This window comes from Clupea harengus, chromosome 11 (assembly GCF_900700415.2).
Source record: "Clupea harengus chromosome 11, Ch_v2.0.2, whole genome shotgun sequence".
Taxonomy (NCBI): Eukaryota; Metazoa; Chordata; class Actinopteri; order Clupeiformes; family Clupeidae; genus Clupea; species Clupea harengus.
Window position 1 is genome coordinate 15,237,124 of NC_045162.1, and position 27,500 is coordinate 15,264,623.

General features: G+C 46.6%; 1 protein-coding gene across 8 annotated transcripts in view; it reads left to right on the forward strand.

Annotated features, from left to right (window-relative positions):
- The window catches only part of LOC105910009 (transcription factor HIVEP3), an 83,429-nt gene extending 59,136 nt beyond the window's left edge, over window positions 1–24,293 (forward strand). For 3 of the 8 annotated variants that reach the window (XM_031575647.2, XM_031575646.2, XM_031575653.2), the window contains 6 exons: window positions 11,657–16,544; window positions 17,124–17,269; window positions 19,977–20,152; window positions 20,571–20,666; window positions 21,511–22,166; window positions 22,512–24,293. In XM_031575647.2, the coding sequence (XP_031431507.1) occupies window positions 12,168–16,544; window positions 17,124–17,269; window positions 19,977–20,152; window positions 20,571–20,666; window positions 21,511–22,166; window positions 22,512–23,294 (6,234 nt within the window). In that variant the 5' untranslated portion in view covers window positions 11,657–12,167 and the 3' untranslated portion in view covers window positions 23,295–24,293. The other 5 variants (XM_031575649.2, XM_031575650.1, XM_031575648.2 and 2 more) reach the window with 5 other exon arrangements.
- Window positions 24,294–27,500: the final 3,207 nt, after the last annotated feature.

Genomic DNA, 27,500 nt, shown 5'->3' on the forward strand with positions numbered 1-27,500 from the left:
TCTCTCTCTCTCTCATTCTCTCTCTCTTTCTCTCTCTCTCTCACTCTCACTCACTCTGTCTGTTTCCCTTTCTCTCTCACACACACAAGTACACACACACATACACTGCCACGCTGATTCACACACACACACACACACACACAGCTCTCTTCCTGGTGTGTGGGCGTTTTATGCCTCTCTGCGCTGCAGCGCTGTCAATGCCAGCAAGGAGATGATTGACAGTTGTATGATTGCGGGGGCGAGCGCGTCTCGGCACACTGGCAGCACCCTATTGGCTGATTTGGTCTCCTTAGCATGAATGGGAGAGGAACTGCTTCTCATTCAGGTCCTAACTTACAGTAGCAAGGCACTCTTTCATCGCCAGAGCTGTGGCTTTAATAATTCAGACTGTGAGTCCTGGACTTGCCAAACATGGATGGCGTGAGGGTATGTTTTTACTGACACCGACGTCTGTTCTGTTCTGTGTACTGTGCCCATTCCTTGTGCTTGTTTTTTGTTTTTTGTTTTTGTTATTGTTTTTCCTTGTGGACGTGTGGCAAAGCTGGTGTTCCTCGTAAGCGGAGTAGAAAAGTATGTCTGACGTTCTCGAGGAGTGACACACCCACTTTTGGCCTGACTCTGAAATCTCTCGTCTCGTCGAATCAGTCAAAATGGAAACTGAAACTTGTGGAGTAAAAACAAAACAAGAAATAGAGAAACAGAAATTGATCTCCATTGTGCAGCACCTTCAGATTAAGAGATGGAGGACTGCATCGAGCAGGACTAACAAGCCCAGTGAAGATTAATTGATTTGTGGTCCAGTTGCTTACTACGACAGTATCACAGTGAGAGGGGGAGAGACACATTCTCAGCTTGCTTATGGTCATGCCACAGGCTTTTTTTGGGATGAAGTGTAAAAAGCTCTTCTTTCTGCCATCCTCTTTTTTCAGAGAAGGCTACCTACCCAAACTCCTGCAGGTTAATACACACACATACACACACACACACACACACACACACACACACACACACACAGAGACAGAGTGTTTTCCAAAGCGTGGCAGCAGGAACCGGTGGCTGAGTCTCTGGCCGGCAGTTTTCTGACAGGCTCTGTGTGTGTGTGTGTGTGTGTGTGTGTGTGTGTGTGTGTGTGTGTGTGTGTAGGTGTGTGTGTGTGTGCAACTGTCTGACCGGCTCTGCTCCCTGTACCATCTGCTTTTAGCTCCAGCGCTTGAAAGGAATCGCTCGGACGGGTTTTTTAACGATGGCAGCCCACAGTGGCGAGAGGAGAGGGAAAGAATCTGTCTTTATGACTTTCCTCCCCCCAGCTGCAAATCTGGTTAGCCTCATAGAGCCTCATAGAGAAAGAAAATACATTAAAATCTCCAGGTCGGACTGCTGCTCCTAGGCCTTGTGTGTGTATAGATATATGGCCTATATCTGAGCCTCTTGTTTTCTTGGCACCCTCCGCTGCGCTTGTTCTCTCGCTCTCATTTGTCTAAATTACATGTCATTGGGGGTTTTTTGCGAAGCTTTTTGGAAAGGTCTGTGGTTTGGGTCTTAAAATGTGAGGCTGTCTCCGAGCTCCCGGTGGTAATTCAATTACACTCTCACTCTCCTGATGACGAGGGGAACAGCAGAATATCTGAGTTTGCGGTTTTGAGTCTGAGTCAACTCCCTCACAACTCCCGGCTAGTTCTGGAAGGTGTGTGTGTGTGTTTGTATGTGTGACATGGAATGTGGGTGTCAAATAGAAGTGTGTAGTTGTGTGTATGTGTATGTGAACCATTATACTTATAGTTTCATGGGTGTCTTGGTGTGTAATAAGTGTATTTTTTGAAGGCACTTCTCATTACAGCTAGTGATTTAGTGTGTGGAGAGTTACGAGGTGCGATAATGTCAGCTTCGATCATACGAAGGTCGTATAGAGAGTATACCGAGGCCCTCTTTTCCTGGACACCGCTTGTGAAATGAATTTAATGGAGCTCCCTCCCTGCTAACATCCCTACAAGGGCATTCACAGGCCTCAACTGGGGCCCATGCTATGATCGAGTCTGATGTTGTGATACAAGATAAGTGTTAAGATCAAGGCTGTGTTAAGATCAATGCCCGTTTTTATAGATAAACTTACATCTTAGAAATGCGCTGAGCCAGTAATCACTGTCCTGGCTTTTTCCATAGAGGTCAATTAAACTAACAGGTGCTAGTTTAGTCATGTATCAGTGCTGTCATCACTATTGTATTTGCCAAAGTACTTGTCAGCCAGGATAAAGAAGGGATAAAGTGTACTTATTGGCCTTACCCACGAGCTCTGTTCAGAGACGGTCTTGCGAAATGTGTGTGATTTACTGTCAGTGTTCTGCGAAGCACCTCCCAGTGTGTTCTGTGAAGCACCTCCCAGTCTTATCTGCTGTCTCTCCACAGCCCTGCTACGGATCAGGGTTTTGTTTGGGTTTTAATGGCCTGTGTAATGACGATGTGGTCGCAAACTCCTTTCACCTGTACGGTGTATGACGGTGTGGAAATTAGTGAGCCACCAGCGTGAGTGTCTTCGTCGGATGTGGGAGTGCCGAAACTTTGAGTCAGCTGAAGGCTCCTGTGAGGAGCTTGTTTGAATGTTTTTGGGTTTCCTGTGTGCGTCTTTAGTCTTCAGTCGAGTGGGGGTGTTGAGCACCTCTTGCGTGAGGATGGAGACTGACTAGGGTGAGCTTCAGGACACTGCTTGTGGGAATATCTTCAACCTCTGTATGTAAGAGTTGTACGTTTAGCTTTTGCGATTTGTGTACGTGTGCTGAGCTTTTGGTGTGGCGAGTGTATATGTTGTGTTTAAAATAAGATTGTGAGAGTTCTGATGTTCGTGTTAATCGTCTACTGCTGTTGTGCGAGTTGAACTGTTAGTGCGCTAAGAAGTTTTTGTTTTAGTATTTTACTTTTATTGTCAGTGTACTGAGATTGTGTTGGTTGGTTGTATGATGAGTGTAGTGATGTTTCGAATTCTGTTCGGAGTGTTTGCGTAGGTGCAATGGGCTTGTATGAGTTGTGTTATGAGTGTACTAAAATTGTGTGTGGTGTGTTTTAGTCTGTTGAGAATGAGTAAGAGACCATTGATCTTTGCATCACATCTGTTACAGGTTGAGTGTGATGACAAAGGGCTTTGTGAAGCTGTTGAGGTTGGGTTAATCTTTGCATTAGAAGTGTTGTGGGCTTTGTTGTGAAGCGGTGGAGGTTGGGTTAATCGTTGCGTTAGAAGTATTGCAGGTTTTGTCGGGAGGCTGTTGAGATTTGATTAGTCTGTTGATCTTTGTGTCTGATGTGCTGTGCTTTGCGTTGTGACTGCGCTGGCACAAGCGGAGAGGAAGACGGTGGGTACGGGCTTGTGGGTCGTGAGGCATGTGGCCCACTTGCGGAGGTCAGGCTGTTCCCCTCACTTCCTCCTCTCAGCTTGAGCCCCGCGCCCGGAGAGGATGCTGGGAGGACAGAATTAGACCTCCGGCTCGCCCTCCATCTGCCGCCGCTGTGGATCGTTGCCATGGGAACCAGTGCCAGGCTGCCACGAGCGCCTGGCAAGAGGGAAGAGAGAGACTGTGCCTGAATGTTCCAGGGGGGTTGTTTCTACTCCAGGTGCACTCTTTTAAGTCGATGTTTCTATTATGCGGTAGTTTGGGTTTGTCATTTAATTATTCTGGAAGATTCTCCATTGTGCTCAATTGTTTTCCTGTACTGTGGTTGTTTTCCACCAAGCGCAATATACTCCCCCCTGTCAGTGTGTCCTTTTCCTAGTCACAAAACCTTCCATGTCATTATGAACTGAACATCAGAGAACTACCTCCCAATAGTGACATGTCACAATGAGGTTAATCCGACGCCATCATTAAACAGGTAGCTGTGACTCCACACTAACTCCAATAGGGTAACCAAAGATAACAGGAAGTCTAAGGACAACACCAGAATTCTTATTATTTCACAGTGGATGTCTAAAGTAGGCCACTTTGTAGGGAAAAGGGCATGATTTGGGACGTAGCTATTTGTCTGTGCCCGGTGACCACGTGCCCTCATTTTGGCATTGACACGACTCCTGTTCCACAGTGACCTCCGCCGAGAGCACAACACGTTCCTTCACCACAATACGGGGATCAGTTCACCTGGAAACCTCCCGAAACGTGATCTGCTCAAGACACAGATTGCAAGGCAGGGTATTTATATCATGGTGAAATGAACTACTAGAGAGCAAGGTGACATTCCTGCTCCCAGATAAGGCAGAATGGTGAGTGTGGGCAGCAGCAAGAGGTTCAGTACACACACCAAACCTGACAAATGAAGCTGTGCTGAACATATTGCTGGTGTTACCTTACCCAAGGCAAGGCATACTTTTGTTCATTGCCTCTGTTTAAGGGGAAACATTTATACCATGCAGTGTTTCTGTCATATAAACTATGGCAGTATATTTTTATAGTCATTAATCAACATTCATCCTAGTTATTATAGTATGATATCTATCCTAGCGTTATAAACACATAGCGGCAGAGGTATGTACATTAGAGAGCACGGCGTAAACAACGACTTGGCCAGTCCAATGCTGCGCCTTTCCCTTTTATGCTGAATGTCTTAAACCTGCGGCTGATCGCATACTCAATGCATGCCGCTGCCCCTCTAACCGTGATTTGTGATTTGTATCATTCAGTAACTGGTGCAATTGAATGGAATCATGGAATCACTGTCCGAGGTTAAAAGGAATCAAAAGTTTAGCCACAAAGAAATTGATATACATGCTAATAGTGTGTCATCAAACAGAGAAATAATACAGGGTAGTAATTCTACACCACCCACATGACTCTGGCTATTTGTGCAGCTATTCAATTCACAATTCAATAGCTGGCATCTTCCAGGGAAGTGGATGAAGTAAAAAAGTGATGGTAAGGGACAAAAAGGCAGATCAAAGTAAAGGTTGCTTTTTACATGGGACAAATGAGCAAAACTCGTGCTCAGGATTTCTGGAATTTCCGGGAAAGTTCTCCTGTTCACACATCTAATGGGCGATCCTGATTACGACTGCTTTTTAAACGGTGGGAATTTTTCACCGCAAAACAGAAGTGCACTGTCCCCCACAGTTTTCATACCTACAACAGAATATGTTTGCTCCTTTTCCCATCATTTTGCCCAAAACTCCCACGAATGCGTATGCATAAGTTAGAAAAGCGTAACTTGTCTTAATGCGTTCCTGCAGCAGGCAGAATGCGATTTTAGCCATGTGCGGTCTTATCATACATACCATGCCATGTTTTTAGGCACACGTTGCGACAAAATGACTCCTCAAATGGGCGCTAACATGTTAGTACATCTGCCTCATAGACTATATGTAGTTGGCTGTGTATAAAGTGATAGCTGTAGCCTTGATTAGGAGGAAGAGAGTTTCTGGTGACTTGTTTCCTGCGTTGGCCCTCTGCCCCTGCTCCTGAACCAGGCCTGTACCCCTCTGCTCTGGCTCCTGAACCAGGCCTGGACGGAGAACAAATGAGCAGCACCGATAAAGCGGACAGTGCTGTGGCGTTGGACCCGGGGAATTAAAGCTTTTGCTTTGATCTGTGCTCCTTGAGTTGGCACCTGCCACCTGCCAACTGCCCCAGTCTAACACCCGTCTCTCCATATGCCCCTGTGTGTGTGTGTGTGTGTGTGTGTGTGTGTGTGTGTGTGTGTGTGTGTGTGTGTGTTGTGTTTCTTCATGTCCTTGCAGTTCACACCAAATTATCACGGAGTTCATTCCTCAGTCTGCTCGAATGCTTCAGTTCTCACAAGAATGTTGCCTAATCGTAGCAGGAATCTACACGTTGAACAGGCGTTTTGTTTTTCTTTCGCTGTGCCACATTGTGACGCATGCCTTTGCCACGTGTCCCCACATGTGCCAGCCAAACCTTGTTTAAGCCCTTGCTATGCATTATATAGCTGCCATGTCTAGCTCCAAAGACAATACAAAAGCCCACTAAGAACACTTCTTAACCACTCGCGGGCTGGTTCAATGATTAGCTTTGACACAGGAAATGCATATTGCGTCATTTATGTTACACAGTAGGTGATGGAGTTGCTGTTATTGTGGGATATGGGATTTAATTCCTCTACTTTGATTGTTATGGTTCGACTGAATGCCAATGCTTATGTTAAACAAGAAGAGAGAGGGAGAGAGGCAAGAGAGAGTATTTGTGATAGACAAAGAGATGGGTGAGAGAGAGGACAAACCAAGAGAGGGAAAGAAGAAGACAGAAAAAGAGAGGAAAAACCAAGAGAGGGAAAGAGAGGACAAACCAAGAGAGGGAAAGAGAGGACAAACCAAGAGAGGGAAAGAAAGAGAGAGGGAAAGAGAGGACAAACCAAGAGAGGGAAAGAAAGAGATGACAAACCAAGAGAGGGAAAGAAAGAGAGAGGGAAAGAGATGACAAACCAAGAGAGGGAAAGAAAGAGAGAGGGAATAAGATGACAAACCAAGAGAGGGAAAGAAAGAGAAAGAGATGACAAACCAAGAGAGGGAAAGAAAGAGAGAGGGAAGGAGAGGACAAACCAAGAGAGGGAAAGAAAGAGAGAGGGAAAGAGATGACAAACCAAGAGAGGGAAAGAAAGAGAGGACAACAAGAGAGAGAAAGAAAGAGAGAAGGAAAAGGGAGAGAGGGAAAGCGGGAGCTTCCCCCAGTTCTCCCGGGTGCCCGCAGCATCATTTGTTTTTCCTGCTGACTTTGCACCCTCTTGCCTCTCTTTCCACCACACACACGCACACACACACACACACACACACACACACACACACACCACATACACACACACACCCACACACACACCCCACACACACACACAGGTGCAGGGTAAAAACATCCTTTTGCTTCTTCATACTTACAGTATGAGAATGTACCACTCAAATCTGCTGTTGATTACAGAATGAATTACATTCCTGTATTTTAAACCAGATATACATAACACATTTGAACACAAGATGTACACATAGCACAGTAGCTGAATACACACAGTGATACAGATTGATGTAAAAGTGTGTGTTGTGTATGTATGGTCTTAGCTGTAAGTGTTATGTAACTGTAAGTGTTATGTTATGTTATCTTATGAGAGGGTGTGACTGAGGGTGTGTTACTTACACTCTGTGTCATTGTCTTGTTATGTTGTTTGACCTATGAAACGCCAGATAAGAATAGACTGCATGCATGTATGCACTGAGGCAGTGTTTATGTGTGTGTGTGTGTGTGTGTGTGTGTGTGTGTGTGTGTGTGTGTGTGTGTGTGAGTGTGTGTGTGATGAATGTGTGATGAATGTAGTTTTCATGCGTCTCTTTGTGTGTTGATGAACATGCATGTGGATTCATAATTAGGTGAGTTTGTGTGTGTGTGTTTAGGGGATTGTGTCATACTGTATGTGTGTGTTTTGATGATAAAGGTGAATGTGTGTATCCACCCATTTATAGGTGTGTGTGTGTGTGTGTGTGTGTGTGTGTGTGTGAGAAAGAGAGTGTGTGTGAGAAAGAGTGTGTGTGTGTGAGGACACCCCTAGTAGGCCCAGCTGTGGTGGAAACCCCTGTCGGTGCAGTGTGGGCCTCCCCTCTCTGCTCTGAAAGTGTAGGCCCCATGAATAATTCACTAAGTGCTCTCCCCCATCTTAAAGCCGTTTAATCGGTGTGTTTAAGGCCCGCGTCAGGACAGTGTCAGAGATCATTAAGCCCTCACTTGCTGATCCGCAATATATGCACCGGTGTCTTTCCAGGACACAAGCCAAATACTTTTTGACCTCCTCTCTCCCTCTTTCTCCCTCTGTCTCTCTCGCTCTCTCTCTCTCTGTCTCTCTCTGTTCTCTGTCTTGTGCCTTTTTGCCAGTGACATAATAATTTTCCATAGTGTGTCTGAGTGTTATGACACAGTGGGAAAAAATTATATTTTTGAATAGGCTTCATATGGATTCTGTCATTTTTTCCTAAGTGAATTTGCTTCAGCGTGTTTCCTCATTGAGTTTCTCTCGTCAGTCCGTTGCAGAGCCAGGAAGCTCATAGCGAGCCATGATTCCACTCACCCTCGGTCCACCCCGTTCATCCCAAACTCTCTTTTCCTCACCGTTTTCTCTCCTCTCCCTCTCCCTCTCTCTCCTCTCCTCCCCTCTACTTTCCCTCTTCTCTCCTCTCCTCTTCTCTCCTTTCCTTTCCTTTCCTTTCCTCTCCTAACTTTTGCTCTCCCTCTCCCTCTCCCTCTCCCTCTCCTCTCCTCTCCTCTCCTCTGCTCTCCATCATCTCCTTTGCTCTGCTCTGCTCTCCTCTCCTCTCCTCTCCCTCTCCCTCTCCTCTCCTCTCCTCTGCTCTCCTCTCCTCTCCATCATCTCATCTCCCTCCGTGTCTAGTAATATAACACAGTGATGTATGACCCTGCTCCTCTTTGCCATTGGCTGTTTCCAAATCCCCCTGACTGATGCAACCACAGACTAATGAACAGGACTCAAACTCCCACAATCTCAGTGCAGATCGGAAAAAAGAGCCGGAAGAGGAAGAAAGGCTGTGTGACGATGCGGGTCTCTGACGGCCCACATCGCATTGTATTAGTTTAATTGGGTAATGATTTGCTTTTGTTTTGTCTTTTCACCTATATATTGAGTACTATAATTATAAGTCTATGTCATTTGGGATTGTTGAATGCTTTCGTGGGAATGTTTGTTTATTTGACTGTTCCAATCGGTCATTCAGAGCAGTTTTGCCAGATAGAGGTCGGCCGTAATTGGTCTTAAGATTGGCTCCTATTTGTTACAGCTGACGATGATCTCAGGAGGATGAGCCAAGTGTTTAAATAGAGCAGGGTGGTTGTAAGTGGGGGGGGGGGGGCGTGAGGTTCTCCGTAACTGATGCAGAAAACGAGTTTCTCTGAGTGCAAAGTTGGTCGGTTGTTTGAAAATGTCATGAATTAATCTGTTTTCTGTTTTGTGGACATCATCATATTTGTGGCACATTTTGGGGGCCCTCTTTAATAATTCGATATACGGTATATAACTATATTGTATTGAGATCTTCCATGTTTGCTGCGGCCTGTGCTCCCCGGGCCCTGCTCAGACTACATTTCCACCCGCTGCCTCTAACCAGATGTGTGATGTGTTGTGGTGTGGTTATTTATGTTATGTGGGGCTACTGCATCCTGCTGACAATGTTGGTGGTGCGATCAGAAGAGCTCTGTGGTGTTTGGGGAGCATCGTTAAATCACTGCACTCAGTGCTGCCTGTACCAGATGTTGGGGAAGGTAGACACAATTAAGGGTGTGTGGTGTATTGACAGACAAATAGTTCCATCCATCCATCTGTTCATCCATCTTTTTCCCTCTCTATCTATCCATCCATCTATGGTTTGTTCGGTCTGTCGGTTGATTTTTTTTCTCTCTATTGATCTATCGATTATTGGACAGATGGGTCATTTTGTTTACTGGGCATACGGTACAAAATGTATCCATCCTACATTCCCATCTTCTTGAGTGTGAGCCCTAAGTGATGAAGAGTGAGTTTTTAGTGTTTCTTATGAACATATGGCCGATGACAAATACACCTCATTAAAAGTAAACCTGTCACCAGCAGCCCTGCACATCCAGGTTCAGCTGCAGCCAGTCTTCAGCACAGTCTGCCTGTTTATGCAAACTCCCAGAACATTAAATCATTCGCCACACTCCGAGGGAGACTCGAGCACTCTCTCTCTGTATCACTCTGTTTTCTCTTCTCTCTTTCTCTCTCTGCCCTGTCCCTTTCTCTTTCACACAGACATGTTTGTTCTCTCTCTCTCTCTCTCTCTCTCTCTCTCTCTGTTCTGTCTTGTCTGTTAAAAAAACAGGCCACTGGGAATGCTGGTGTGTACGGTCTCTGCCTTTCTGAAAAGCTTACGGCAGGTGTGTTAAAGACAGAAGCCAAATAGTGAGAAAGAGGGAGAAAGATAGAGAAAGAAAAAAATGAAGGGTACTGTTAAGTCCTTGCATGAAATCAGTGCATATTACAACACCCAATCGTTGGCAGCCAAGATGAAGACATTCAGCGTTATGCTCAAGCTGTAGAGGTGACTTTGTGCCTGAATATGGTGACGTTAATGACTGCAGGACAGTATCTGAGTTCGCTGTTGTTGTAAAGGCCACAATCATGCCATATGTGTAAGCTTACTAATGTACTCACCGAAATCACATTTCATACTCAATTGATTAAAAACCAAACAGTAGCCTACATTGTTTTCTGTGGTAGTGTTGCTGAAGTAACCCCAAGCAGTAATTCTCATATGATAACATGCCTGTGGTCAGGAGGGCATCACCAAGTTCAGTCATTCCACCCCCTAGTGGTGAGACCTGGCACAAACCAGGTCACTGGAGGTCTGGCATTTTGTATTGTTCATAAGCATCAAATCTCCAACATCTTTTTGGTTCAGATGTGATGTTAATGACATACAAGTACCGTAAAATGAAAGCTTCATGGTTGTCTCAGGCCTTGTCCTATGTGGGCTGCGCTGTGAGCAATAGAGAGGAGAAGAGTGGGTAGGGACCAGCTGCTAACCATAAGCAGGATTGTTTTCAGGAGTGGGACGGAGGTTACAGCACACTCTCCCACCTGATTTCAGTTACAGCTCACACACAGGCCAAACACACACCATTGACTGTGCACACCTTGTCTCCTCCTTCATAAAAAGGTGTATTTCTTTCATTTAATGTGAGAAAGGGTCTGATTCCATTGTAAATGTGCTGGAGGCTGTACACATTTGCTAGTTAATGTATTTTGAGGTATCAGTGTGTATTGAAATATTTTAGACTATATTTCAGGTTTTATACCGTCGACTCTAGTTAAGTTAGATATATTTTGAGACCTATTAAAGAAGTAGCTTAATTTGAGCACAGAAGTGAGGAATATTTGTGACCACATTTATTACCTATGAGACATCTTCAATGTGTAGTTAATTGTGTGTAGGACATCGCTGAAAGACTGTCAAAACTTATATTTTAAATATGCTATAGTTTTAGGTACTGTTTGAAGTCATGAATGGAGGCAATTAAGAGCAAATTGAGTAATCACCTCAAATGCGTTCAAAGAGCACTTCAGTCTGGAAATCAAGAACAGGAAATTGTTAATTACCTGATTAGGCAAGGGTCTGCACTGCTATAACATACACAACACAACGTCACGATTATAGCCCAACACTAATTGTTAATCAGACCGTGACCTTTTCGTAAGGTTTGGGACACTCAGATTTTGGTTGTGAGCCTCGATGGTCGGGTCCAATCTTTGCAAGGCTCGACAGAGGAATGTAGCAGTGTCAACCATAGACATATATAGATCTATATATCTATATACAGTATGTCTATGGTGTCAACACTTTTAAGTGCTTCAATGTGGACACTTCACCTTTTCACTCCCTCAAGGGTGCTGTTGTCGCTCTTCAGACGCTGATGGAACACTTTACTGGTCTGTGTGGAAAGAATGCGTTGAGCTCGCAAAGCCAAGCATTCAGAAGCAGTTTTTTGTATTCTCACAAAAGAAAAGGTTTTTAAAGGAAAATGGTAGACTCGTCCAGTTCTCTTATTCTGCAGTTTCTTAAGAAAGTCATGGGTAAAAAATATTTTGACAGAGCTCCATGCTTTCTGCCTTAATTCTAAATTACATAATTTCTTAATGGCTTTTTCTACTTTTTTCACAGAGCCTCTGAAGGATTGATCTTCGAAGACCTGAGCACAAGAGAAGAGGAACACAGAGGTCTCGGAGGATCACATCAGCACAGCAATCCTTTTGCCAAGGCGTAACTGTGTGGGTTTTATCCGAATCAAGAGAGACCTGTGGCCAGAACATTACAATGCATTCATTGCTGAGGCAGGCTGAATGGACAAGGAGTTACTCAGTACTGGAAAAAAATCGAATTTTACCTGCATGACTACAATAGCTCTCTGAGTACTTTTTAATGATGTCCTTTTCTGTCCATTTAAATGACTTTTGGATCACAACAGAATTACACTCACTCAATGAAGGGCTGGACTGCCTTGTAACATATCACTGAAAAAAGGAGCCAAAACTTGAAGCCTTCTGACTCTCCTCTGCCAATGTCTCTGTGCTCAGGGGGATCACTGCGATCCTGTCACTGAGTCAATGTGGCAAGACAACCTGGCTCTCGGAGAAGCATTAGTGTAGTTTACGTAAGGCCTCCTCCCCACTCTATGGAGGCTGAGCACAGCCACCTGACCGAAGGGGAGCAGTCGGGAGGGCACCCATCTCAGCAGCAGCAGCAGCAGCAGCAGCAGCAGCAGCAGCAGCAGCAGCAGCAGCAGCAGCAGCAGCAGCGTCACTCTGAGTCCCAGCTTGTAGCCAGTTTGCCTCACTCCCCCCTCCACAAGCCACAGCAAAAGGCCGCATCCAGATCAGTACATGGATCCTACGGCCGCCACCATCACCACCGTCAACCAAAACGGAGCGACATGCTCCAAGGACTGCACCCCCAGCAGCAGCAGCGCACGCAGGTGTCTGAGGCAGGAACAGCGCCTTGGCAGCTTCAAAATGTTCCCGGTCCCTCAAGTAGCAGCTTCAGATCCCCTTCATCCATCACCTCGTCCTCCACGGCATCATCATCGTCCAACCCGGTGCAACCCTCTCAGGGTGCCTCATCTCAGCAGGGGCAAGAGGGGCAGGAAACAGGCGCCCCTTCCAGGCGGGAGCGAAAGCCTCCGAAGCCAGGGAAGTACGTTTGCACTTACTGTGGCCGTCCGTGTGCTAAGCCCAGCGTTCTACAGAAACACATCCGCTCTCACACAGGGGAGCGACCTTACCCTTGCGTCCCCTGTGGCTTCTCTTTCAAAACCAAAAGCAACCTGTACAAGCACCGCAAGTCCCACGCTCACCGGATTAAAGTGGGCTCAGTGTCCAGTCGCGATGAGCACAGCCTGAGTGGGCCCGAAGGTGGAACTGGAGGAGACGAGCAGGGGGACCCCACGGAAGGTGAAAGCACTGACTCAGAGGACGAAACCGGTCGTCACCATCCATCCACCTCCCAGGACAGGCCGACTCTCAAGAAAAGTAGTCACGTTGAACTGTCATTCTCAGAGGACACCCTCAGGCCTGAGGCCGTTAAACAGAGACTAGCAATGCGGCTGAGTGAGAGGAACCGCCTGCCCAAAGCTTTGTCCGATGAACACCCATCTTCACTTGGTCCAGGTAGCAAAGGCAGCACTGAGTCTGGATACTTCTCTCTCTCAGGGAGCTCTGACCTCTCTCAGGTCAGCTCTCCCAATGTCAATGCCAAAAGCTATGCGGAAATTATTCTGGGTAAATACGGGAGACTTGGCCAGCAGCCAAGGAGCCCACAGCAGCAACAACCACAGTCATCCTCCTCCTCTCTACCATCAGGACTTGAAGAAAAAAACATCCCCTTCACTGTGCCAAAGACACAGGTCATAGAGCACATCACAAAACTCATCACCATCAATGAGGCAGTGGTCGACACGAGTGAAATTGACAGTGTCAAACCAAGACGTTCCTCACTCTCCAGAAGGGATAGCATCGAATTGCTCAAATTCTCATCCCCCAAAGAGATCAGCGACGTCGGCTTCATCAGCGGACATCCGTCTCATGGCGTCTACGAAATGCTCTCTCCCTTGTCGTCAGATTCAGAATCCCTATCTGGCCAGGGCCCAAGCACAGCCCTCCAGAGAAGTCGCTCCATGCCCTCGCCAGCTGTCCAGGAAGACCCTGCAAGCACCGCATCCTCTGGCTTCCGTCAGAGCCAATCGTTTGATGAGCAGCAGGCAATAGTGGCCGAGATGCGGGTAGGCCACCACCGAATGTTACGGCGTCAACCAGCCATTGAGGTACCCCTTGGGGGAGAGCTTATTCCCGAGGAGTCTGGTGTCTCCACATCCGCAGGTAAGGAGACAGAATTGGGACTGCGCCAGCTCAAGGGCCCTATCATCTACGATTGCGAGGCCTGTGGCACTTCCTGGAAGAATCGGGAGAGTTACGAGGCTCACAGAGAGCTGTGTGTGGGACGACTTTCCCAGGAACTGCAGAAAGGGACGGAGGCCAGTGCTTTCCGTGAAGATAGGCCGCAGATGATGCAAAACAAGTTCAGAGCCCTGGCGATGGCTATGCGGAAAAGGAGAAAAGAAGAGAGTCTGGAGGAGGATCCCCCAAGTCCAGGACCAGCAGCAGTTACCTTTAGCCATGTAACCATGAAATCTTTACCCGGGGTAGAGAAACATACAGACGTCCCTACAGGTGTCATCTGTGAAGTTGACCAAGAGAGGAAAACCTCCTGGAAAGAAATCTCTGTGATCCAACACACAAGCTCTTTCGAAAAACAGGAGAGCATGTCGATCGAGAGCCAGGAAACGGAGTTTGAAGAACAACATCAGCCGACAGAGCAACAGCCAAAGTCGTCTCCTACTGCATCCCGACTGGTCCGCCAGTCCAACATACAAGTGCCAGAAATCCTGGTCACCGAGGAGTCAGACACCGACATGGTGTTAGCCTCTCCACCAGCTGCTGCAGCTTCCTCCAAAGAGCCAGAAAAGGTTGAGGAGTTCCAATGGCCTCAGCGTAGCGAAAGTATGGCTCAGCTCCCAACCGAGAAGCTACCACCAAAGAAGAAACGCCTGCGCTTAGCCGAGGCCTCCCAGTCATCGGGGGAGTCCAGTTTCGAGTCAATCTCCCTGTCTCGCAGCCCAAGCCAGGAGAGCAGCATCTCTCACACCTCCAGCCGTTCTGCTTCCTTCGAGGATTCGGGCAAGCCTGAATCTGAAATGCAGACAGTTAAGGGCCCTCATGGTTCTCATATGTTGACTGTACCTTCAGGCTATCAGCACCATCATTCTCAAAAGGAGATGCGGCGATCAGCCTCAGAACAAGCCCCCGCCAGCCCACCGCACCCGTCTCAAATAGTGGAGTCCAGAAGCAAGTCCTTTGACTACGGGTCCTTGTCACTGCAACAGAGTTCAGCCTCCTGGAAGGAGAGGCGGAAATGTCTCCTGGTAAAGCACGCTACTCTCGGGGAGCCCGATCAAGAGGAGATCCCTCCTGGGCAGCTTACCAAACCGGGCAGTCCCAAAGTTTACCGATCCTACCCTAGTCCACCCATTTTTGCACTTGAGGATCATAGCATGGCCAGCACTTCGACTAGGCTGAGCTCAGAGTCCATAGGGAAGACACTGCAGCTGTTCCAGCCACCACTTCTGCCCATTCCACAGACTTCTTTTCCCTTTCATCCAACTGGGTCTGAGGCCTTTTCCTCCAGGCATTTGGCCAGGATCTTACCAGTGACCACCGCGATATCTGATGTCTTGTCCACCCAGATCCTTCACGGGGCTTTCCTTCAGACACCTCCCCCACGGTTCCACCCGACACACCCAAACATCACTGAAGGCCTTGGATTCCCCCTCCAGCCTCTGCAGTCTCTGCTCCCTCTGCATGGCCAGAGTGGCATTACCCAGGCTGTTTACTTCCCCATGCCTGGTGGTCTGAGTATTCACGTGCCCACAGGGCCTCTCTACAGAGACCCGAGGCCATCCTATTCTAGTGCCCACGGGTCTGGCCCAGCCAACCAGCAACTCGTGTCCTCCCACCCTCATCCCCGGCCTATCATATCCCCCTGTCAGGAGCAGTTCACGCCTGTAGTGTCCGTAGTGGTGCCAGTCCGCCTTCAGACACACATTCCTACCTACGCCAGTGCCATGTACACCACCCTCTCCCAGATTCTGGTCACGACCCAGTCTCAACAGCCAATATGCTGCACAGCCATGGTCCTTATGGGACAACTGGAGGAGGATAAGCTGCAGAGGTCTTACCTGAAGATCCCCACCCCGCATTTTAAGAGCTATCTGCCTATGCCTCTGGGGTATGGTGTAGGGGCAGGTTCCGATGACGGTCCTTTGGGAGCTGGGGGAAGCAAGCGTATGCTCTCTCCGGCGGGGAGTCTTGAACTTAGTTCCGAAGCCCAGCGGCAGCAGAAACGTGTGAAGGAGGAAGAGGAGGAGGAAGAAGAAGAAGACAAGTGCAGAAAGAAAGATGTAACTGAGGCAGAGAAGATGAAAGATCATAAGAGACACCTCAAAATTGAGCAGGCGAAAGAGAAATCAAGAATAGCAGGAGAAACAACGCAAGAGAGTGAGGAAAAAGTTGAATTGAAAGATAGAGAAAAGGCGACTGGGGCAACCAGGCAGGAGGCATCCCTGGTGACCGTGGAAACCCTCAAGAAAGAGGAAAGGGAAGATGAGAGCCATGGGAAGACACCTTGGATTGAGGGTTTACAGAGATCCAAACAGCCCACCTATGCTAGCCTCCACACCACCACCTCAGTAAGCTGGTGCTACTTGAACTACATTAAGCCCAACCCAACCACACAGCAGGACCCACAAACCTCTGTGTACTCCTCCTGGTCTATTAGCGTACATAACCCCAATCTGCCCGGCCTGTCCACCAAAATGGTACTGTCTCTACTTCGCTCCAAGCAGAAGCACAGTCTTGAGACCTACACCACGGCAATGGCACCACCACTAACTTCTGGCAAGCTTGTACCTTCCAGCAACAGAAATCCCAGAGTGTCAGAGGTAAACACAGCAACAGTATCAAAACTCAAGGGAATGTCTTTAAATTGCTCATGCTGTCAAAGGTGTTCTCATGAGTATGTGTTAAAAGGGCTTGTGGGTTTGCATGTTTTGTGGAAGCTTTTGCACAGGCATGTTCTTTGAAGGCATCGATATGTTTTGTTCTGTGATCTATGTCTGTAGATTCTTCTTGTGTTTTTTTCTTGCCATCCATTATTAGATGTATTGCTCGTAAGGATGCAGAACTAGTTTCGGTGTGTACTAACACAGTTATAAGATAAGGGCATCTGCTAAATACTGGACCCTTACCAGACCATTAACGTGTTGATTGTCTTATCTATTGCTCGTAAGGATGCAGAACTAGTTTCGGTGTGTACTAACACAGTTATAAGATAAGGGCATCTGCTAAATACTGCACCCTTACCAGACCATTAACTAGTTGATTGTCTTATCTATTGCTCGTAAGGATGCAGAACTAGTTTCGGTGTGTACTAACACAGTTATAAGATAAGGGCATCTGCTAAATACTGCACCCTTACCAGACCATTAACTAGTTGATTGTCTTATCTATTTCGAGTGTAGGTACGTTCAGCCCCATCCAGCACGCCCGTCAAAGTGAAGGAAGAGCCATCCCAAGAGAAAAAAGAAACAAAGGCCAAAATCGAGGAAGAGTCGCCTTCTACCTCCAAACAGAGTGAACCTCCCCGTATTCGCATCTTTGAGGGCGGGTAAGTTAAGACAGTGATAAAATGCTACTTTTACTACTTTTATAAAAGCTACTTTTATAAAACTAGTTAACACTTGTTTCCACTCACTCCCTATCCTCTGACCATTCAAGCTCACCACAAACCGAATGGGCTTGCTGTAATCCATGGCTGAGCCTCCCACTGTGTTTAGACACATTTAAGCAGTCTGTGTCCTCAACGAATGACAGAGAGAACATGGAATCGGTTAGCGAGCCGCTTGGGACTTAATTTATTCTGCCAGGCATTGCATTTCTCCCTTGGGTTTACTGTACATGCCTCAAAGGCATGATGTTAGTGCAATCTTCTGTGTGTGTGTGTGTGTGTGTGTGTGTGTGTGTGTGTGTGTGTGTGTGTGTGTGAGTGTGGCTGCTTCTTTGTCTGTGTGTCTGTGTGTGTGTAGGGGGGTATCTGTGTCTGTGTGTTTGACAGTGTGTATAGTTTAGGGACAGTGTTGTAAAATAAAAAAAAATTAAAAATTAAAAACAGACCCAAATGTTTTTTCATAGCGCTCATTAGTGTGTGGAGTTGTTACTTCACAAAGGGACAGCAGCAGTGGAAGTTTTCTTTCAGTTTGTGCCCTGGAAAGTAGCCTGCCATCCGGCTCAGCCTATCCCACAGAGAGGCAGTCACTGGGTGTTTATTTGGTTATGAACACAACTAATTGCCACGGATTCTAATTGCTGCCATTGTGCCGTGGGCGCCGTTTGAATACATTCCTCCTCTCCTCTCCTCGATATTTCCTCTGATCAGGGCTTAGAGGAAACTAAGCCATGTTGCCAACTCGAAACACCACTGCCCTGCCAAAAGTTACATTTTTGAAACACTGCTGCCTTCTGTTACTCGATACCTGCAGTCTTTTTTTTTCACAGATAGAGCTGAAGGGAGTTTGGTTGTAAATTACTTAAAAAAAGAAATAAACCAAACAGGATCTTGAGTGTTGTGTTCATGATTACGGTGGTCTGTCTACTGTACTGCCCTGTTCTGGTCATTTGCGCCTTGCTTCATAATAAAGGCACAGCATTAATTAGCCACGTTTATCACACACAACAACAGATATAGGACTCTCAGTGTGTGTTTAGCGTACCCCACGCCTGCCAGCCTGAATTGATCCCAGCTCTCTGATTCTTTTTGTCTCCCCTCCATTTTTATTTTTCCTAGCACACCTGAAAAAAAACCGCATCCAGTGAAAGCAGCCCAAGCTCACATCTCCCCTATTATCACTCCTTATCTCTCCTAATCACCGTTACTGTTTCTCTAGCCCCGGCTCTATCTTTCTTCCCTTCTATTTTTCTCTCTTTATTTCCTCCTGTTTTTATCTCTTTACCCTCTCTCTGTTTCTGTTTTTCTTTCTCTCGCCCTCTCTCTCACTCTCTCTCTCTACCCCCCTTCTCTCTGTCTCTCTTTCCCCCCCCCCCCCTTCTATCTACATCTCTCTCTCTCTCTCCCCCCTCTCTTGCTTGTTTAGTCTCTCTCCTATAAATATCAATAGCTTTGCTTGTGTTTGTCTACGGTTCGTGTGTTTGCGTCCTGATTCCATTAAAGGAAGAAAGGGTGAGATGATTTTTGTTAGTCATCCAGAGGAAGAGAAGAAAGGACGTTGAGCGTAGTAGCAAATTCAGACTTCCGTTTGCAGCTTTCAAGGCATGGTGATGATTGTATTGTAGGGCTTCATCAAGCTAACGTCATCAAAATCTTGTCCTTGCTCTACATTAGCGGAAAGAAATTAAAGATTTCACTTTCCGTCACTTTCCAATCTTTCTGTTTTGCCCACTCTTTCCCTCTCTCGCTATCTTTCTCAGGTGGTCTCTCTCCCTCTCTATTTCAATCTCTTTCCCTCTCTATCTCTCCCTCTTTCTTTCTCGCTCTCTATCTATCTCTCTCTCCCTCCCTCTCTCTCTATCCCTCTCTCCAGATCTGTCTCTTTACTGGTATGGAGTTAGCATTGAAACTCCACCATTAGGGTTATTAACCAAATAAATTTCACAAAACTACTGTACAGTACTGTTAAAAACACTCACTGACAAAAACCATGTTAATATATTTACCCTTGCTAATGCATTTTTCAGGAGACATTGTCAAAATATCAATGCAGATTATGAACAAAGATGAAGCTAAATACTGGCGAGGTCATTTGAGGGCTTTTGAAAAGAAGCAGTCATGGCAGCTCATCAGCATTTTGGCTAAACGTAGCCAATTAAATAGAAACACATGGTAAATATCCAAAAAACAAGCCATAAACACCATGTTTATGAGAGACAAATCTGGATTGTGGAGTGTTTTTGTGCGAGGACTATTTTGGGTTCTTGGCTGGAGTCTGGCCTCTCCCTCCCATTTCGACATTGTTATTGTTGGCACGATGGCCCAGACTTAGGACAGAGGATGGCCTTTTTTACACCACTGGTGTTTGTGGTAGAGTAGGGGCTTTCAACCGTTGGTCCACGGCCCCCTGGTGGTCTGTGGAGGCATTGCTGGTGGTCCCTGACCATGCATTCAACAATGTAGTTTTACTGTGGGAATCACAATTTCTTTTAGCGACAGTGGTCCTCAGATGCCTCTTAGTCAGAATGATGGTCCCTGGGTCACAATCAATTCAAAACTGCGGTAGAGGAGTGTTTGATATGGGGGCAAGGTAGATAGAGGTGGTCTATCCATCCATCTTTCTTTACTCCTCTCTCTCTCTCACCTTCAGGTACAAGTCCAACGAGGAGTATGTGTACGTACGAGGGAGAGGCAGGGGGAAGTATGTGTGTGATGAGTGTGGCATTCGCTGCAAGAAGCCCAGCATGCTGAAGAAGCACATCCGCACTCACACTGACGTCCGGCCCTACGTCTGCAAGCACTGCAACTTCGCCTTCAAAACCAAAGGTGAGGCCACCAGGCCCTGCTGGTCAGGAGTGGTTGATGTGTGCCACATTCCCAGAGGCTGACTGGCGGGTTGGTTGGCTGGCTGGCTGGCTGCTGTGCGTCTCAGCGCTCATTTTGAGTTATAGTCAGCTAGCCTCTCATTTTAATGGGTCACTCATGTGAAGTAATGGATTGCAGAATGCTAAACTGTCACAGACTTGAATTTTATAGTAGAATGCCTTACTTGGCATACTCAAACCATTCTGAGTTTTGTTAAGGCTTAAGATGGTTGCTCATATTCTTAGTGTAATACATTTGACCAATGTCAGTTATATGATTCTCAAATGTTAAACCTCTGTATTGGACGTCTTACCAACTGCTGCCCCGTAACGACATTATGCAGTCTAATGTGAAGCTCTTTGGCTCCATGTTTTCCAAGGTAACCTCACCAAACATATGAAGTCTAAGGCTCACAGCAAAAAATGCCTGGAGATGGGCATATCTGGGTCCCCGCTGGACGATCCTGATGAAGCAGGTAAGACGCCTCTCACACCTGCAGCGTCTGCTGGGCCAGTGAAAACGAGGGGCCGTTCATTCAGACATTCAGACATTGGGAACATTAATAGAGCTAGGTGAGGTATGCACAGAAAGAAGTTGTGCTTATTCGGTCTCAGGGTCACCGAGTCTTTCAAAGACACTTCCGCTGAGCACCTCTAGCCCCCTTCCACGCTGTGAATGCTCTGTGAGGGACTATTGAAAAGGCCTTGAACATGGCGGGAACAAGGGCCTTCAGCTCTGCCTGCCTGCCTCATCATGGGCATAAATATAGAGATGAAGAAAAAGAGCTGCCTCGCTTTCCTCTCGCTCTCGCTCTCCATCTCCTTCCCTCTCCCTCTCCCTCTCCCTCTCCCTCTCCCTCCCTCTCCCTCTCCCTCTCTCCCCCTCTCTCCCTCTCCCTCTCCCTCTCTCTCTCTCTCTCTCTGAGACAGATTTTGTGCAGTGCAAGCGGGGGAGTTGCAAGAATGCCTCATTCAAGCGTCCTCCATTTAAAAGGCTGCAAATATAGCACCTGAATGGAGAGCTGCATGACTTCCATTGAAATGAAATGTTCCCTTTCTCCTCTTTTTTCTTTGCTGTTTTAATGGGCTTATGAATGGCCTTCAGACAGGTTGCTTGTATTCCCAGACCTTTTTTCTGCTTTATGCAGTAGTTTGCATTGAGAACAGATGAGTTTCTATATATGTTCTTTGCCTGTTCATAGATTCAGGGGGATACATCATATTTACTTGGACATATATGTTAAACCGTAATGAAGTATTGTCTGAAAGAAATGCTTACATTTAAATTCAAACATCTCATTCAAACATCTCATCCACCAGGGGGCAGCGAGGATCCAGCATTTGGCTTAGAGGATTCTGAAGAGCACCAGTTCTCCGATGTAGAAGATTCTGAGGAGGGTGATGACAACGAGGAGGAAGACGACGATTGCTCCGACGATCCACCATCCTCCTGCTCCACCGACACCCGTCCGTCCAACAGTGGTCAGTCTGACAGCAGCCAGAGCCTGCAGCTTGACCTCCCGGAGCACCTCTCCTTCCCCCCTTCCAGCGGCGGCAGCGGCGGCCACGACTACCCCTCCCCGCGGAGGCCCTGGCCCAGCGCCCGCGCTGCCTCCCCAGGCAGCAAGAGGGCGATGTTCTCGCGCCGGCGCTGGGAAGCCTCTCCGCGGGCCTTCTCCCCAGCCAGCGAGGGTGGCTCCTCGCTCCGCAGCCTCTCGCCACGCCTGGAGCTGTCCTCGCCCAGCCGCCACCTCTCGCCCTCCCCAGAGCGCGGCCCCTCACCCGCCTCCATGAGGACCCTGTCCCCCCTGCAGCCCCTGTCCCCGATGCGGCCCCTCTCCCCGGGCCGCTACCACAGCTCCAGGGCCCGGCTCAGCCCCTCCCCCCTGCGGGCGCAGCACTACAGGCACCACAGCTCCCCCGCACATCTCCCCTGGGACTCGGCTGGCACACACACACGCTCCGAGCCTCGACAGGTGAGCCACGCCGCTCTCATGGCAGGGTACTTACAGCTACCTCTGCCAAGCCCCTCCACAGAGCTTGGCTTTGCTGGACAGTAGAATCAGATTCTGTGGGTGTGTATATGTGCTTGCAAAAGCGAATTTGATATTTAGTCATATGTATTTAGATGCATATGTAGAGTATGTGGACAGATCTACAGCAGTTATATTTACTGACTGCTAGATATGTTTGATTTTGTCAGTATTTGTTCACTGTATCGTGAATTCCGATCGGCATCACCACCACGGAAAAACGCCAAGTTCAACAAAGTTTCTGTTTAGATTGGATGCTCATTCTAAATCCTCTGCTTCCCCCTGCAGGAGAGACCTGGAACTCCACGCGAGGGGCTGACCTTACCCGAGGCTGTTCTGTTCCCCCCTGCTCTCCGCCTCTCCTCCGGGTCTGGGTCTGGGTTTGGGTCCAGCTCCATGTTCGGGTCTGAGTCCATGCCCACCGGTGCCTCCAGGACCATGGACCACATGTTCAGTCACCTCCCGCTCCACTCCCAGGACCAGGCCCGCGTCCCCTATCACATGATCCCCATCGGGGGGATCCAGATGGTGCAGGCGCGGCCCCGAGCCAAACTGGAAAGGAGTCCGTCGTCCGCAGCCTCCTCTCCCACCTCCCCTAAAGAGGACATTGCGTTGTTCCACGCCACGCCGCCCGGGACGAGTGAGATGAGGACTCAGAAAGACTACAAATCCCAGACCTTGCAGCAGCGAAGCAGCCAATCAGGGCCAAGTATTCCAGGCATGGTCACCACACTCCCCAGCCCGGCCAGTTTACACCCTGGCAAGCAGGAACAGGAGCTGGATGCGACCAAACGCAAACAGCATGGCAGCTCACACACTTCCCCAACAGATACACACTCATTAGTTACTGAGCGAACGGACGCACAGGCCTCCAGCTACAGCCACGCACCGGAGCAGATCACCGACAGGCTCTCCGGCCTGAGAGTGTCGTCCTTTTCCTCCAATCAAAGAACTAGACAGCTGCCCGAAAGGAAGGCGCCTCCGTCGAGGCGGGGCTCCTCATTGGCTGAGAGAGAGGAAGAGGGAGGAGACAGTGCCAGCAGAAGGGACTGCACCCTGGGAGACACTTAACCTGCGTTTCATATCTCTGCTTGGTCTTTCACGCTCTATCTGGCTTACTCTCTCTCTCTCTTTCTTTTTTTTTATTTATATTATTTTTTTGTAATGGTTTTGGTTTTTTATAAACATTTTCAGTACTATTGTTAACTTAAATGTTTGTTCTTGCAATATTCAGGATTGTAATAAGATGCACTTTCTTTTCTTTGAGATGATAATACTTATGTAAACCTATCCAATCTATCCCCCTTGTATCTTTGTTGACATTGCAATCTTAATATATATTTCAATATGTACATGTAAAATGATGAGGAATACATTTGTAAATGAGATAAGTACTTTAATCACCAATAATTCCAATTTGTCCAGTGTCCAGTATTACTCCATATATAGTTATCTGTGCCTTTCTGTCTGGGTCTTTTTGCTTGAAGTGTAGATAAGGAGGAAAAGGCTGTGAATTTTACTCATATATATAAATATATATATATATGATATAATCTTGTGTTTCAGTGGAGCTGATGTTGGGGAAGGGGTAGTTTATGATTTGTTTTGTTTTGTTTTGTTTTGTTTTGTTTTGTTTTGTTTTGTTTTGTTTTGTTTTTTTAAAGTCAGGGTCAGCACAGTGGCCCAGACGGCCCAGCAAGAGTGGGATGTAAAAGAAAGCTTTGCCAAGCAAATGCACTGAAGTCATATTTTTAATAGAAAAAAAGATGATTAGATCTTATGTGTGTACAGATAGGAAGTATATGGTCCATATTTATTGTAATTTTAAAATATGAAATGTTATTTTGTTACATTTTGTTTCAAACCATTTTTGTTATTTTTTCCAGAGGTTTTGTATTGGTCTTATATTTGCATTTTTACTTTGTTTTATGACTTGAAACTGAATTATGAAGGCAGAGGATAAGAGAGGGACTTATTGGTAGCAACAGGTCAGATGGTTAAAATTCCCTGCAGGTCTGACACAAAGTAACTTTCTACTTTCTTGAACCAATAAACGTGCACCAGACTTTACAGACTCTCCATGCTGCCTTTATTAGTGTTTGGCTGTGCAATTCAGTCTTCATACTGTTGGTTCAGTTCATGACTACCGGTAAACATCTCTCTCTCTCTGCCTCTCTCTCTCTCTCTCTCTCTCTGCCTCTCTCTCTCTCTCTCTCTCTCTCTTGCGCGCGCGCGCTTCTCTCTCTCTCTTTTCTCCCTCGCTCGCTTCTCTCTCGCGCTCTCTTTTTCCAACCACTAGAGGGTGCTAGCCCCTAATATGTTTTTAATAGATGATTTTTTTTGCCTACATCTGAATTCAGTTGCTGTGGCCGATCTGAGAAGACCTGAGATTGGGTATTGCCATTTCTGCAGCCAAGTTCACATTCAGCTCTCGAGCCCACATCACACATGATTCTGAAACTATAGTACTCTTCTATGAATAATGAATATATGCCATAAACTGTTCTTTAAAATGATCTATACATTTAGTAAAATTGAATACATATTAGACATAGACATTAGAATGTATGTCTAGAAATTCTTCACTGTGTTGTTTTGTGATTTTTAGAGGATTTTAGAGCAGTTTAGGAACACTTGTTTCACTTGATGCACCAAACTGTGCTCTCAATCAGCCATCATAAACATATACCCATATGGTGTAGCGTTACAGACAAAAAAAATGATTCTGTGATACCACAGCTTTGGTTTTTGGACTGAATTCACTTTGACTATCTGGGGTGCTCATTGTTCCCAACTGAGTTTGGATGATTTAATTCTGCTAAGGTGTGAAAATATTGGTGGTGGCAATGGTGATGATTTAGTGATATAGAGGTCCTAGTGTTTAGTTATATGATAATGATCTAGTGTTATAAAAGTCCTAGTTTTTAGTTATGTTATAATGATCTAGTGACATTGAAAACACTGTCATGCACAGTATTTCAGAGGTCTGCCTCTTTTTTCCTTCATGTATTTTAAATGTAGATTTAAAATGATCTAATGGGTTACATTTGAAATCGTTCAATCTTGTTCCCTTCATCCCTTATCTTGAAGCCAGTCCTCCTCCGCGCTCAGCCCCCCCTCCCCCCTCCCCTCCCCTCGCCTCGCCACTGGTCAGGCTAAGCTTCGTGTGGGAGGAATGGAGAGTTTGCTCTGGACAAGTTTTATGGTTTCCGCGTGTTCCAGGAGAAAACTTATCAAGACCGCCGTTCTCATTATCAGAGCTTCCGGACGGCCGCTCTACACGGACTGTCAAACCTGAAGCCCTATGGAGCTGAAGCATGTCCATATGCCCAGCCATTACAAGCAACTGTGTAACAGCATAAGAACAGGGCACAACACTCACTGTTACATAACAGTTGTGCTCCCACAGTTACCCGCGCTACTGAAGAGAATCATGCAGGTGTCTGATCAAAACCTGATCTGATCAAAATCAGTCTAGTTCTGTTGTAGCTCCATGATCTCTCCTTTCCTTTATTGACAAAGTGAGACGTTTGAATTTAATTTGAAAAGCATTAGTTTGTCCTGATGCAGAGCAGACCATCGCCGCAGTCACCACTGAAGTTCTCAAACCCATTTCATGAGTTAAACTCAACACAAACCTCAGCTATTCTTTAAACATTAACTGGCCCTTGCTGCCACAGGGGCTTATAAGAAGGCATAATGTATTCTTAGCAATCAGGTCCCCTTACATAACACACAGACAAAGAGGCAGTACCAAGATGTTTCACCTCCCTTCTTTCTTGATCTCTCTAACACCTTGGACATTGCCTGGTGAAAACAACAGTAAGGATGTCTAGTCAAATGAAGAGCATTTCCACTCCCACTAAGCTGTCATGTATGCAGTCTTCACATGTTACCTACCACATGTTTAGTTAACATGAATCTCTCTATCTCTTTCTCTCTCTCTCTCTCTCTCTTTCTCTCTCATCCTATCTCAGAGAGACAGATATAGGTGTTGAAAGAAGGCCTCCCATTCTGGCACCAATCCGTATGTCTTGACTCAGTCTTGATGCAGTCTATTTTTAAAGGTTCGTCTCTCTGCAATCGCAAGGGAGGACAGAAAATAATTAGCCTTCAGACGGCCGTGCCGAATCTGCAGAGGCAAGCAGGGAGGTAGGAGAGGGGGATGATTAAAGATGAAAAAAGTGTTTGTGAAAGAGAGACTGACCACTCCATATAGCACAGGGAGGGAGGGTGCACTTTAAAGGGCTTATTGTGTGCCTCCTCTTTACACACACCAGACACTTTAAGAAAGTATATTATAAAGTGTGTGTGTGTGTGTGTGTGAGTGTGTGTGAGTACGTGGGATTCCTGCTCTCGCTCCAAATCTGTTCCCATGTCTGCACTATCCTCTACAAATGTTTCCATATTCAGACCATTGACAAGCTTGTCCAGTTTTGATGACCCCCCTCAGTTCATGATCTCATAACCAGCTGTCTTGTCACGCCACTGTCCTGCTTTTTCCCTTCCTTTTTAAAACAGATCAGTGATGGCTCCTTGATCCTTCATTCCTGAAGCTGCCCATTTGATTCAGCTAATGCAGTGTGTTGGTTTAACCTCTTCCTCTAGGTGATAGCAATGGGTAATCCACTCACATCATCAATGATTAAAGTAACTAGACAAAGCAAGCGGAGATGAGCAAGAGGAGAGGAAGAGGCCATGCGGGGAGAGTTAGTCTGTTTCTCCTTCTGAACTTTTTAATGGCTCCTTCTTGGTAAGTGCCTTTCATTTGATTCGAAAGACTAGACCTGGTCTTTCATTTGATTTTCGAAAGACCAAGACTAAATAATAACTAGACCAAATCAAAATCAGGACTAGACCAGGTCCAAACCAAGATTAGATCAAGTCCAAGTCCGGACTAGATCAGGTCCAAATCAGGACTAAATCAGGACTAAATCATTGCCACATCAGTCATAGATCTGGGACAGATCTGGGCCAAAAGTGTTCCACAGACAGCCAAAAACAGGATGAAAAACATCCCCCCCCCCCCACACACACACACACACACACACACACATTTTTTTCCTTCTGTGAGGTGCATTGTGTTACCTCCTGGTATGAAATGCGCCATACAAATAAAGTTTGATTTGATTTGATCCTCTCTGTCATGGCAACATCCCTTCCCTTGTCACACATTCCTCTGCCCATTCGTGAGACGCTGGGGGTGTGACTCAGAGTAAATCCTCCTCCACATGTTCCAGGGGAAGTCCAGCCCAATACCTAATTCTCCAGTAATGC